This window comes from Mixophyes fleayi, chromosome 6 (genome assembly GCF_038048845.1).
Source record: "Mixophyes fleayi isolate aMixFle1 chromosome 6, aMixFle1.hap1, whole genome shotgun sequence".
NCBI classification, from domain to species: domain Eukaryota; kingdom Metazoa; phylum Chordata; class Amphibia; order Anura; family Limnodynastidae; genus Mixophyes; species Mixophyes fleayi.
Genome location: NC_134407.1, coordinates 13759447 through 13773206, shown reverse-complemented (window position 1 = coordinate 13773206; position 13760 = coordinate 13759447). Strand labels below are relative to the sequence as shown.

General features: G+C 44.5%; 1 protein-coding gene across 2 annotated transcripts in view; it reads left to right on the top strand.

Annotated features, from left to right (window-relative positions):
- Positions 1 to 13371, top strand: part of LOC142160193 (killer cell lectin-like receptor subfamily G member 1) — a 46222-nt gene extending 32851 nt beyond the window's left edge. The window contains exons 6-8 of one of the 2 annotated variants that reach the window (XM_075215135.1): positions 12517 to 12665; positions 12810 to 12892; positions 13077 to 13371. In XM_075215135.1, coding sequence (XP_075071236.1) covers positions 12517 to 12665; positions 12810 to 12892; positions 13077 to 13194 — 350 coding nt within the window. In that variant the 3' untranslated portion in view covers positions 13195 to 13371. Of the gene's footprint in view, positions 1 to 12516; positions 12666 to 12779; positions 12893 to 13076 lie in introns of both variants that reach the window. The other variant, XM_075215134.1, reaches the window with a different exon arrangement.
- Positions 13372 to 13760: the final 389 nt, after the last annotated feature.

The following is a 13760-nucleotide window of genomic DNA, read 5'->3' as shown; positions in this document are numbered from 1 at the left end:
GCTGTCAGCCACAGACATATCCACGCTACCTTGTACTGTACCTGCAGACTGAACAAGCCTCATCTCCACATTAGTGTAATACCTGTCACTCGCAGACGTCTCCACGGTATCGTACCTGCAGACTGGACAAGCCTCATCTCCACATTAGTGGTAATACCTTTCAGCCGCAGACATCTCCACGCTACCTTGTATCGTACCTGCAGACTGGACAAGCCTCATTTCCACATTAGTGGTAATACTCGTCTGCCGCAGACATCTTCACGTTACCTGGTATCGTACCTGCAACCTGTATACTTCATCTCCACATTAGTGGTAATACCGTTCAACCTCAGTGCATTCCTTCGTGACCTGCTACTATACCTGCCATCCTTAGAAGCATTCTCGTTCTGTGCCCATCTTCCGCTGACCACGGCACAGTCTCTACTCTCCAGTGACTTTCTGTTATTTCTGAGCCTCTCCTACTACCTAGCTCAGGCTAGCATCTGACCTACCATACACTTCAGAGGACCGCGACCTGCACAGTGGCAGCCACTAAAATCCCATACTTCTTTACGGGAGTTCCTGGAGAAGACCAGCTGCTGTGTTAGACTCTGCGCCTCTGGTGGGAAAAGCCAACTATTGGTAGATTCTGGGACGAGACTCCTAGTGACCGTGACAACTGTGTTATATGGGTAAGACACAAAGAGGAGAGCTCCATTGCTAATTGTCATTGCTGAAATAGAAATAATAGGACTGGCTTTCTTGGTCTAAATCTGTAGTCAAATTGTACTGTGTTATCTAAGTAACACACAAAGAGGAGCGCTCCATTGCTAACTGTCATTGCTGAAATAGAAATAATAGGACTGGCTTTCTTGGTCTAAATCTGTAGTCAAATTGTACTGTGTTATCTAAGTAACACACATAGGGGAGCGCTCCATTGCTAACTGTCATTGCTGAAATACAAATAATAGGGCTGGCAGTGTTGTTCTTAATCTGCAGTAACATTGTACTGTGTTATCAACATTGATTCACAGCAGTAAACAGAAGACCAGGAGCATCAAGCAGTTGCTGGCACCAGTCATGATTATAGAAATCCCTCTACGTCATCTGCTAAAGCCTATGTTAAAGTGCATAGTGTTTTTAAGTCAGGGAAACAAAAATGTAAATAAACACCTTTTACCTTGGTCAAGAAAAAAACTTTGCCTGAATTACAGGTGTTATCTGCAGTAAAAAATAAAATGGCCAACATGCCATTCTACACATGCTGTGGCAGGGAAAGAATGAGGCCTTCTCCTTTCTCTATGAGTTGGAGTTCTGCAACTGTCACTGAAGCATCCTCTTGTAAGGTCAGTCATGACCAAGCAAGACCTTGTCATTCAGACTACAAAAGTGGTGTCCAAATACTCTTACGTGTAAAAGCCGAGCTTGAAGAAAACAGTAAGGCATTAGAGGAAAATGTATTATATCTGCGTCCAATATCCACTATTAATACATCTTGTTTTAGACAGTTACTTGTGGTCTTGTGTCCTCGCTACCAAATTCCATCATGACAACATTTTACTAGAAAAGCTATTCCTAACCTCTACCAGAAGGTTTGTAAAATATAATTATGTCAGCAAGCAGAACTGGGCAAACTAACGATTATATGACTGTGACAGCCCACTAGGTTGGTGAGTCGCTTTCACCAGCAGGAAAAGCAGCAGCATGTATCCAAGTACGACACATTTGCACTCTGTGTATCACCGGTTTCACTAAGAGGCAGACAGCTGACAATCTGTTACAAAAACTTAGGGATGTCAGTGCAACATGGCTTCTCCCACTTGGACTCTCCGCAGGATATGTCTTTTCTGATAATGCCACCAATATTGTGAGAGCATTACAGCTGGGTGAATTCCATCACATTCCTTCTTTTGCTCACACAATAAACTTGGTGGTGCAGAGCTTCTTAAAAAATGACAGGGACACGCAGGTGATGCTGTCTGTGGCCCGTAAAATATCGGGACATTTCTGTCATTCGGCAACAGCATGTAGGAGATTGCAGCAGCTACAAGAGCAATTTCATTTGCCCTGCCACCAACTGAAGCATTGAGATGGTGACAAGGTGGAATTCCACCCTTTATATGCTTCTGCGGATAGAGGAACAGCGAAAAGCCATCCACACTTACTTCACCAGCCATGCCATTGGGAAGGGAGGGGGATATATTTTACTCAAGCGCAGTGGAGAATACTTTCCGTGTTGTGCAAGGTGCTGAAACCATTCAAAGTAGTCACCTGTGAAGTGAATTCAGACACTGCTAGCTTGAGTCAAGTGATTCCCTTAATCAGACTTTTGGTAAAGCAGCTTGAGAAACTGAAGGAGGAGATTAAACAAAGCAATAACGCTAAGTATGTCGGATTTATAGATCAAGTACTTTATTCGCTTCGCCAGGATCCAAGAGTTATCAAAATCTTGAAATCGGATCACTACATCTTGGCGACTGTGTTTGATCCTTCGTTTAAGAGCTATGTCTTCTCTTTGATTCCAACTGGCCCAGATCTGAAGAGATGCAAGGAGCTCCTGTGAGCAGCATGATAGCTCAAGTGTTACGTGACAGAACAGCGTCTCCTCCTCCAGTTTCTCAATCAACTGCTGCTAAGAAAAACTTTCCCAAGAGAACGTGAGATTATGCAGATGACTCAGCTCAACATTTTGACATCTGGTCTGGTCTAAAAGAATTGACCAAAAAAGTGACACCTCTGCCGTAGCTCCACTTGATTCTACTATCAACATCCAAAGGATGGTGGAAGATTATTTTAACGACACCTTAGAAATAGACACATCAGACCGTGTCTGTACATACTGGGAGGAAATAAAGGGAATTTGGAGACCCATGTACTCGCTTTGCACTGCCTAAGCTGCCCACCCTCCAGTGTGTACACAGAATGAGTTTTCAGCACAGCCAGGAACCTTGTCAGCAATCGGCGTAGGAGGCTACTTCCTCAAAATGTGGAAAAGATGATGTTCATAAAAATGAACTCCAATTTCCATGAGGAAGGCCTTTCCCGCTGTCAGGAGCCGCGGCGGTGCCACTTCCCTTTGGTCCTGGCTGTCTCTATGATGACCGGGACGTCACTTCCTGTTCTTCCTGTTCTCAGCCCCGACCATTGCCAGGGCAACAGCCGGATGCAGAGTGTTCGGCTAGCACGCCCCGGTCTCTGCTCAAGTTCTCAGACACCCTAATCTAGATATACCCTTTGTACTAGAAGTTGATGCCTCTGATGTTGGAGCTGGCGCTATCCTCTCCCAGTAAGACCCTCATACTCACTGTCTACATCCGTGTGCAAATTTCTCCCGTAAATTTTCTACTGCTGAAACTTATTATGACCTAGGTAACCAAGAACTTTTGGCAATTAAGTGGGCCTTTGAAGAATGGCGTCATTGGCATGGAAAGAGCCATGCATTTAATCTCCGTGATAACTGATCACAAGTAACTGCAGTACATCCAGTCAGCCAAACGGTTGAATCTCAGACAGGCCCCCTCTGCACGCTTCTTTACCCGGTTAAACTTCATAATTACCTACAGACCTGGTTCTAAAAACATCAGGGTGGATGCCCTATCAAGGAGCTTCATGTTGCATCACATTCCAGTCTCTGAACCTCTGTCTATAACTCCATTGTCTATCATCCATGCTGGTCTAACTCAAGACTTGGGAGTTACTCTCCGTAGATTTCAAAAGATAGCTCCCGCAGACACTCCGGTGTATCGTCTGTTTGTCCAGGTCCACTTAAGAAAAGCGGTCCTTTCTGAAGCTCATGACAGCAAGACCGCTGTGTATTCTGGTATCTATAAGACTGTGGAGATTCTTTCTCGTTCCGTGTGGTGGCCCTCATTATCTGCAGGTGTCAGAGACTTTGTCCTCTCCTGTGAAAGTTGTGCAAGGAGTAAGGTCCCCAGGAACTGTTCTTCAGGCCAGCTTGTTCCGTTATCCATTCCTTCGAAACCTTGGACACACTTAACAATGGACTTTATCATTGATCTCCCATCCTCTGCAGCACATTACACCATATGGGTGATTGTGGACCGGTTCAATAAAATGTCTCATTTCAAACCGTTAACCAGACTTCCCAGCGCACAAGATCTGGCTATTCTCTTTGCTCAACATATATTTCTACTTCATGGGCTCCCTGTTGATATTGTCTCTGACGTGGCTCCCAGTTTGTTGCGCAGTTCTGGAAATCTTTCTGTACCCTTCTTGGAATCAATATCAGCCTTTCATCTGCATACCACCCTCAATCTAATGGACAAACTGAGATGGTTAACCAATCCCTAGAGCAGTTTCTACGGTTATACACTTCAGAATTCCACGACAATTGGTCCTCTCTGGTACCCTGGGCAGAATTTGCATACAATAACTCATGTCTGTTACATGCCGACCCTGTGGACGGGCACCGACGGTGTTACCTTCCTTCTGCAAGTGGTGATGCTGCTATCCTGTTCACACCGTTGGAGACATCCATCATCTGTTTTGCGTATGTGCTAACCTATTCCCCTGTCTCATTAACTTCTACTTGTTTTCCATTGGACCTAGCATTTGGGAGCACTATTTAAACCTCCCACTTTCTCCTGTCCGATACCTGTTCATCGAGTTCATTCACTCTCTCTGTAAGTATCTGGCTCCCTTCGTTCTGACTCCCCTGCTGCGCTCTGAGTTACCAACTTTGGATCAGCTAACTTCTACTCAGCTACTACCTTTATGTGAACTGCCGCTGTACCAGTAATTCACCTGCTGTTGCTCTGAGTTACCATCTTCGTATCAGCTAAGTTCTACTCCGCTACCAGCTATACTTGAACTGGCGCTATAACAGCAATCCACCTGCTGTTGCTCTGAGTTACCATCTTCGGATTAGCAAAGTTCTACTCCGCTGCTGCTTCTACTTGAACTACCGCTGTACCAGTAATTCACCTGTTGTTGCTCTGAGTTACCATTCCTGGATCAGCTAGTTCTACTCTACCATCATCTCTATTCGTACTGCTGCTCTGCACTATAAATAGGCCAGCTTCCCTGCTACTACTTTCAGTGCTACTCTGAGTTACCGACATCTCTTCCCTGTGTCAGGCTCCGCCTACTGTTCTTTCAATACTCACCCAGGGGACCGCGACCTGCGGACTAGGGGCTGCAAGTCCATACCCTCTGGCGGGGGTCACTGGCAAACACCTTCTACCCGCTAGACTCCGCGCCTCTGGATGTGCAATATCATCTGGCAGCTACAAGGGATCCACCAAATATCCATAGGATCTGTGACAATGTCATTCTTCTACTCATACTTCTCCAATTTATTGTAATTTTGGTTTCCACCCCAGATCCAATTCCCTATATTCACTCAGTTCTTCTGGTCTCCCGAGATACGTGCTACAGCTGCAGACCTCAAGACCATTTGGAAGAAAGTCTTCAGTCTTCTTTGAGGCGAGCCTCATTCCACTCTAAAAAGAATTCTGACTGCAATCGTACTCGCAACATCAAACTCAGACAACCCTGCAAAAAACTTGGGCCTAAATTTATTGGATCATTCACTATTATCAGACAAGTCAATCCTGTTACCTTAAGGTTAAAGATTCCTTCCGCTTTGAGGATCCCAAACACTTTCCACTGCTCCCTTCTCAAACCAGTGTTATACCCAAGCCAGCCTCCGATTTCTCAGCCCCCTAAGTACTCGGTCACCAGATCTGGATGGACCTCTGAAATTTGTTGTTCAAAAGATCTTTGATTCTAAGGACAGGTCCATTTTCTGGTCCAGTGGAAGAATCGTGGTTTGGATGAACGGTCCTGTGTTCCACACAGGCGCCTTCATGCTAAAAAGCTTATCAAGAAGTTTTTCGAGCAGTTCCCTGAGAAGCCAGGCTGTCGGGGATCCTTAACCTCAAGGGGGGGTATTGTCAGGAGCCGCTGCGGCCGCACGCGCCACCGTGGCTCACTTTTATTTGGTCCTGGCAGGACCAAAGGGAAGTGAGCCGCAGCGAGAAGGGCTTAGCCTCCCTGCTGGTTATAGTGTGGAGTTACTCTGTTGCTGAACTGCTCTTGTCCTGGATACGTTTGTTCCTGTGGATACTCTGCCCGTTTACCTTTGCACCTGCTGTTGTGACCATTGCTTCTATCTTGGACTCTGCCTGCTTGCCTGTGACCCTGACCCTTTAGCCTGTACTTTGGACTCCGCTGTGTTACCTGTGACCCTGACCTTTGGCGTGTTATCTGACCATTCTGTCTTGCTAGTGACCTCTGACCTCAGCTTACATCTTACCATCCGCTGCCATCTACTCAGTCTCCTGGCTTGCTGCTACGGTCCTGTATTACAAACTTACACTATGTCTGGAGTTAAGTCCTGGGGGCATCTGAGTACCAGTGAGCGTATAAGACTCTATGGGAAAGGCGGCTGCTAAAGGTGAAGACCTCCACCAAATAGTTCTGTAAGTTTGTGAACAGACCGTCAGCCTAACACAGCTGTAATGGTGGATTCCAGCGGGAATGAATTAATAATGTGTGAGGATGATGTACAAACTGATGAGGGTGAGGATGAGGCTGATGATGATGACAGCAACATCTTGCCACAGTAGAGTTCATTAACAGCACTGTTACCTTAGGTGCCTTGAGGCCATTTTTAGCTTGTTTTGTGGGGCCCAAACAAACCAAGCACATCAGTCACAAAAGTGGCACTCCTCGTCGCTGAAGTGCTTGGTTTGTTAAAGTGTGCATGTCCTTTTTAAGGTCCAACATAAGGGTGGGTGGGAGGGCCCAAGGACAATTACATTTTGTTCCACTTTTTCTTTCAGCTAGCGCTGTGTGCCAATGTTACCTACATGTGCTATATACTGTTGTGTGCTTTGCAAAACTCTTAGACACGCATTGATGATGCAGATGACTCAGCACAACATTTTGACATCTGGGGGTAAATGTATCAAACTGCGAGATTGCCAGCGTGTTGAAATCGCGGCAAATCGCGATTTTTTGAAAAAAAAACTGGAAATGTATCAAGCTGCGATTTTGAGACTCATGTTCAAAATCGCTGGTCATCTCTGGCGATTTTGAGCGATGTAAACACTGACGAGTTTTGTAAACTCTCCTGTGTTTGGCAAACACATCACTGTTACACTGCCCTGGTAAAAAGTTAAAGAACAGATTAAAGTTTAAAAAAAAAAAAAGCGTGAGGTCCCCCCACTATTTATGCTTAACCCTAGTGCTGCCTGACTAGTGCTGGTCCCGTGAAAATCGGGGAAAAATTTTGTGTGGGGTCATCCCGATTTTCACTTTACCAGCACTAGGCAAACCTGCCAGGGTTGGCGGCACTATAGCAGGGGGACGCGCAGCAGGGGTCCCCCTGCCATATTGACTAACCAACCCTAGACTGTTCAGCGCTGGGCTGGATTCCCTAGGGAGTGGGGTCCGCTGAAAAAAACGAGCGGGCCCCCCCCCTAGAAAGAACCAGCCCAGTGCTGATAGCACTAGGGCTCTTCCTACTACCCCTGGGCTGTGGGTAGTAGGGTAATACGGCGCTAAATGGTTAAAAAAACAAACAGACACCAATTTTGTTTGTGGAACTACAAGTCCCAGCCAGCCAGGTTGCCCTAAAAACTGTGGCCATGCTGGTACTTGTATAACTACAAGCACCAGCATACCTATGGCAGCCAGGGCATGTTGGCACTTGGAGAACCACAATGCCCTGACATTCCTGGCTTGCTGGGCCCTGTAGTTCCACAAAGAAAAAACACCCTCATACAAACCACACATATTTATTAAAAATAAAAAACCCACAATAAAGACACTAACCACCCTCTTTTTAACCACAACTATTTAATAAAAAAAAACAAAAAACAAATACTTACCAATGATGTCTTCTTTCTTGATCCAAAGTGTCCTTGCTTGCCCTAGTCCCTTTTTTTTTGTACATCCATCTTGCCGGCTTGCCCCAGTCCCAGCCATTTGTACCTCCATAAACGAATCTGTGCCAACTGGAACTAATAGAGTAAATACAGCTTACGCAAGTAGCGTAGCTCATGCGCAATGCGCTACGTTAATTGCGTAAGCGCTAAATACAGTAATATGTGATTTCCCCACTAGCGTGGGAAAATACCATAATACAGTACTTAGCTCTTACGCAAACAGCGTAAGAGCATTGCGGAACGGACCTCCTACTAGGTAGGAGGTGTTTGCGGCGGCTCCTGGCTTTTTTTTTTTTACTTCAATCAAGACTAAAGAATCGGGATATTACAAATATGTGCCCCTTCTGGGCGAAGTGTTCCAGTTGGCACAGATTCGTTTATGGAGGTACAAATGGCTGGGAACTTTATTTTCGCCTCGCTCATCTGGATTGGAGCTTTAAAGGGTTGGCATCATTATATCCCATCAGCAGGGTGATCCTCAATCCTGGGCATTTAGCCTTGCTTCCACGAGTCCTCCCCTACAATCCATTGATGCATTCTTTGATGCCCTAGGGCTGCTCTATGATGATCCGGATAGAGTGGCCTCAGCTGAATCACATCTCAGGGCCCTGAAACAGGGTCGTTGCTCTGCTGAGGGATATTGTGCGGAGTTCAGGCAGTGGTCCACGGACAGCGAGTGGAATGTTCCGGCACTCAGGAGTCAGTTCCGCTTGGGCCTTTCCGAACAGGTAAAAGACTCCCTGGTGCAATACACTATCCCAGCCGGGTTCTGTTTGTGTCTAAGAAGGACGGTTCTCTTCGATCCTGTATTGGCTTCCGTGGGTTAAATAAAATCACTGTTAGAAATACCTACCCACTTCCGCTCATATCAGTCTTTTTTGATCAACTCAGAAGTGCTTCAGTGTTCACCAGGATCGATCTTCGAGGAGCATACAACCTTATACGTATCAGGGATGGAGACTAATGGAAGACCGCATTCAACACAGACTCACGTCACTATGAGTACCTGGTCATGCCCTTTGGTTTATGCAACGCACCTGCTGTTTTCAAGGATCTAATTACCGATGTTCTACGAGAGTTCTTAGAACGCTTCGTCGTGGTATACCTGGATGACATCCTGATTTATTCTTCATCCTTGGACTAACACCGCCTTCACGTGAAACAAGTTCTTTCTAAACTTCGGCAGTATCAACTCTTTGCCAAGCTGGAAAAGTGTGGATTCGAGGTCCAAATGGTCTCATTTTTAGGATATATTATCTCCCCGGATGGGTTCTTGATGGATCCTAGCAAGGTCCAAGCAGTCTTAGAATGGGTACGCCCAACCAATCTGAAGGCCGTTCAAAGATTCCTGGGCTTTGCAAATTATTACCGGAGATTTATTCATTCATTCTCTAACCTGGTAGCTCCTCTTACTGCCCTAACCCATAAAAGGGCTGATGCCGCTAATTGGACCTTTGATGCTATAGCCTCTTTTGAAGCCCTAAAGTCTGCCTTTGCCTCCTCTCCAGTCTTAAGACACCCCAATCCTGAATTACCTTTCATCATTGAAGTGGATGCCTCTGATAGAGGTGCTGGTGCTGTTCTGTCCCAGAAGGACCCTCAGGATCATAAATTGCACCCATATGCTTACTTCTCACGGAAATTCTCAGCAGCTGAAAGAAATTATGATGTGTGCAATCGAGAACTTTTAGCTATCAAATGGGCGTTTGAAGAATGGCCGCACTGGCTGGAGGTGCTGTTCATGTTATCTCCGTACTCACAGATCACAAAAATGTATCATTTATTGAATCCGCCAAACGTCTAAACTCCAGATAAGCATGCTGGGCCTAGTTTTTTACCCGCTTCAAGTTTGTGATTACTTACAGACCTGGTTCCAAGAATGTTAAAGCGGATGCACTCTCCCGCAGTTTTATTTTGTCTCACGCTCCACCCGCTGTTCTGCTTCCTATTGTTCCTCGATCCATTCGGTATTAACCCAGCATTTAGGAGCCATTCTTCACCATTTCCAAAGAATCGCTTCTCCCGAGACTCCTTCGGGTAAATTGTTAGTACATCCTTCCTGAGGTGGACTGGTACAATCTGAAGCTCATGACAACAAGATTGCCGGACATCCTGGGGTTTTCAAAACTACTGAAGTCCTCTTGCGCACAGTTTGGTGGCCCTCTTTGACCATTGATGTTAAGGAATTTGTGCTCTCTTGTAGAGATAGTGCTAGGAACAAGTCTCCCAGAAGCTCTCCGTCGGGCCAACTTGTGCCTTTGTCTACTCCAAGTAAACCTTGGTCACATCTGTCAATGGATTTCATTGTGGATTTACTCTGGTAATCCGGTCACAATACAATCTGGGTGATGGTAGACCGATTTAACAAGATGGTCCACTTAATCGCTTTGACAGGTCTACCGAATGCTCAAACTCTGGCATCACTATTTATTTGCCATATCTTCCACCTCCACGGTTTGACTGAAGATATTGTTTCTGACCGTGAGTCTCAGTTCATCGCTCAGTTTTGGAGGTCTTTCTGCACCCACCTCGGCATCAACATCAGTCTGTCATCTGCCTATCATCCTCAGTGAAAAGGACAGACTGAAAGAGTCAATCAGTCTTTGGAACAATTCCTCTGATTATATATTTCCAAATTTCTTAACAATTGGTCTTCTTTACTTCCGTATTTGCCTATAATAACTCTTGCCATTTTTCCATCCGCACATATCCATTCTTTTGCAACTATGGCCTTCATCCCAGGTCTAATTCTCTTTCCTCAATCAATCCTTCTGGTTCTCTTGGGGTATGCCAAACAGCTACCCGTCTCAGAGTTATTTGGAAGAAGGTACATCCGCTTTGCTTCAGGCCTCCTTTCGAACAAAATGTTTTGCAGATCATCATCGTAAGAACTGTTCTTTTAAAGTAAGAGACAAAGTCTGGCTCTCCACCCGCAATATTAAGCTCAAACAGCCCTGCAAGAAATTGGGACCTAGGTTCATTGGACCTTTTTCTATTGTTAAAAGTTAACCCTCTTGCCTTCAGGCTGAAACTTCCACCTTCATTGAGAATTCCTAACACGTTTCACTGTTCCCTTTTGAAACCTGTTCTCTCGTCCTCCAAGTCTGAGTCACCTGAACAATCCAAACTTCGACCAGGCAACTTGCATGGTTTCTCATGAATTTATTGTGGCGAAGATTCTCGACTCAAAGAAAGTCCAGGGACAAGCCCATTTTCTGGTACTTTGGAAGGGCTACGGCCCAGAAGAACGCTCCTGGGTGTCTTGGAAGCGTCTGCACGCTAACAAACTCCTCAAGGAATTCTTTAAACGGTTCCCTGGAAAACCTGGATGTTGGCGTTCCTTGACTCCTCCTCAAGGGGGGGGTACTGTTACAAGCTGCGGCGTCACTTCTTCTTTTCGTCCCGGCCGTTGCCTAGGTAACGGTCGGGACACTGTAAAAGGTAGCGCCGCTTCCCGGCATTGGGTGCAGCCAGGCGCGTGTGCAATTGTATTTAATATTCATTATGTAGCCCCTGTAGCTGATTACCCACCTGGGTGTCCCCTGCTACCATTGGCCAGTGGCTGTATTTAAGGCAGGGAGGGCTTAGCCTCCCTGCCAGTTATAGTTTCCAGTTTACTGTGCTACCTGCTCCTGTGCTTTTGGACCTGTTGCAGTTTGGATTTCCTGTGTATGACCCTTGGCTTCGTTTATTGGATTTGCTTCTTGCCTATTGCCTTGATCTCTGCTTTGTCTCTGGATACTCCTTGTTTGCTGCCAGCCCTTACATCCTTGCCTGACTCTGACCACGTTGCCCACTTCGGACCTAGACCTCGGCCTTTTTCCTGACCTCGTTAGATCCCTCACCCCGCTACTCTGCACTACGGTATGTTCATACACCTGCACTACTTTGAGTTTAAGACCTGAGGGCATCTGAGTACCTGTGAGCATAACGAGCTCTACAGGAAAGCTATAGGTGAAGACCTCTCTATCTGGTTCTACAGGTTTATGATAAGACCGTTAGCTGTAACACACGCAAAGGCGGTTTTGCCAAAACAAAAACTAAAACACAAAGTTAATCCAGATCCAAAACCAGAGCACAGGGGTCAGTGAAGATCTTTAGTAAATATACCCTTTAATGTTTTTTTCAATGCATTTTCTCTTCTTCCCCTCCATCTAATTTTTTATCTTAATAGAGATGCTACTGCTACTCTTTCCTGAAGCAGTGAAAATCTGTTCCTGGATTTTATTATTGGGTCTCTTCTAAAAAATGAATTGTGGGAGAAGTTTAATGTGCTTTTCTTTTCCGAGAATAAAAATCAGGTGAGGGGGACTTTGAACGCCTCCTTCTCTCTCGAAAATGTCTTCAATTTACACTACATTTTATTAGCATGGTAATACTCTAAATCCAGGCTGCAAGGTCCTAATGGGACATGTATATAAGAACCTGCACCACAGTATTGTGAAAACTTTTCTCCTTCTGTTTATGGATGTAGTCACCAAGTAAAGTCCCCACAGTGACTCCCCAATGTGAACCTGAACAATTTCCTGGATTGTGCCAGATGTATTAAAATGACATTGTATACTTGTGAAGCTGTAGGATAAAAATTAGATACAACATTTTAAAATACAAACATGTCTTACAGGGTGTATACTGTGTCCTAGTAACTGGCTGCTGTATGGAGACAACTGTTATTACTATACAGATGCTACACAAAGGTCATGGAATCAGAGCCAGGACCTCTGTGAGATTATGGGAGCCCATCTACTGGTCATAGAGGACCAGGGACAGCAGGTATGGTCTATTGTCTACTTTATTCAGAGTAATACCAGCTTAGTTCCAATATCTTATTTCATTTCCACAGAACATTAATCAGTTGTTATGATTGACGCTATAACTTTGCTCCAGGTATTTATACACCAAATTCTCACACAACAGACAGATGACATGTTTTGGATCGGACTTTACCATAAGGGAGATGGATGGAGATGGGTGAACAGCCGGCACTATAACACCAGCCTGTAAGTGGCTCAGATGTTGTACACAATCTTGTTACAATATTATCCATTAATCCAGATCATGGATCTGAACATCTGTGCGTCAGTATTACTTGTAGTTCATCATCTTATAACTACTGATTATTGGTCAATACTTTAAACCAATTTTAGGGTGATATCTAATTTTGTCTTATTTTTTTCTACCCAGGTTCCAGTTGGAGGTGAACTCAGAAAACTGTGCATTGATGAATGAAGTTGGTTATCACACTGGTATCTGTAATTCTACTTATAGATTTATATGTCAGAGGGAAGCTGTGAAGATCTGACAGTTATTTTAAGACAATGTACTGTTGCATCATTTAAGATTAAGATAATTAAAAGTCGATTTATGTTCCAATAGGATTTAAAAGAAAAGACTTAACTACATATTAGAACATCATTAGCTTGAAAGCTTCATCTGTAGAAAATGTGTCTCACAGATCTTAAATATCAGACAGGCCAAAGTAAAGAATCAATAAAGAAAACATTTATATTGTTTCGTTTTCCATGTATAAGGATTAAGTTCTGGTAACATATAAAAGAAAAAGACTTTATAATAATATAAATCCCCTTACCTATTAAACTTACACAGGTCCTCCTCTAACATGACCATATAAACACTAGGAGATAAATGTATCAAGCCGCGAGCTTCCGGTGATCTCTAGCAATTTTGGAAATGGTGATTTTGACAGAAACACATCTTGATTTTACATCAAATCTCAGGTTAATACATCTGTGAGTTTCAATTTGCCCAAGAAAATTGCTGTATTTTATAAATCGCAGCTTGATACAATAACATCCTGGACATCAATTCCTTGTGTGATCCCACTGTGAGGCCGCTCTTTCTTTGTTT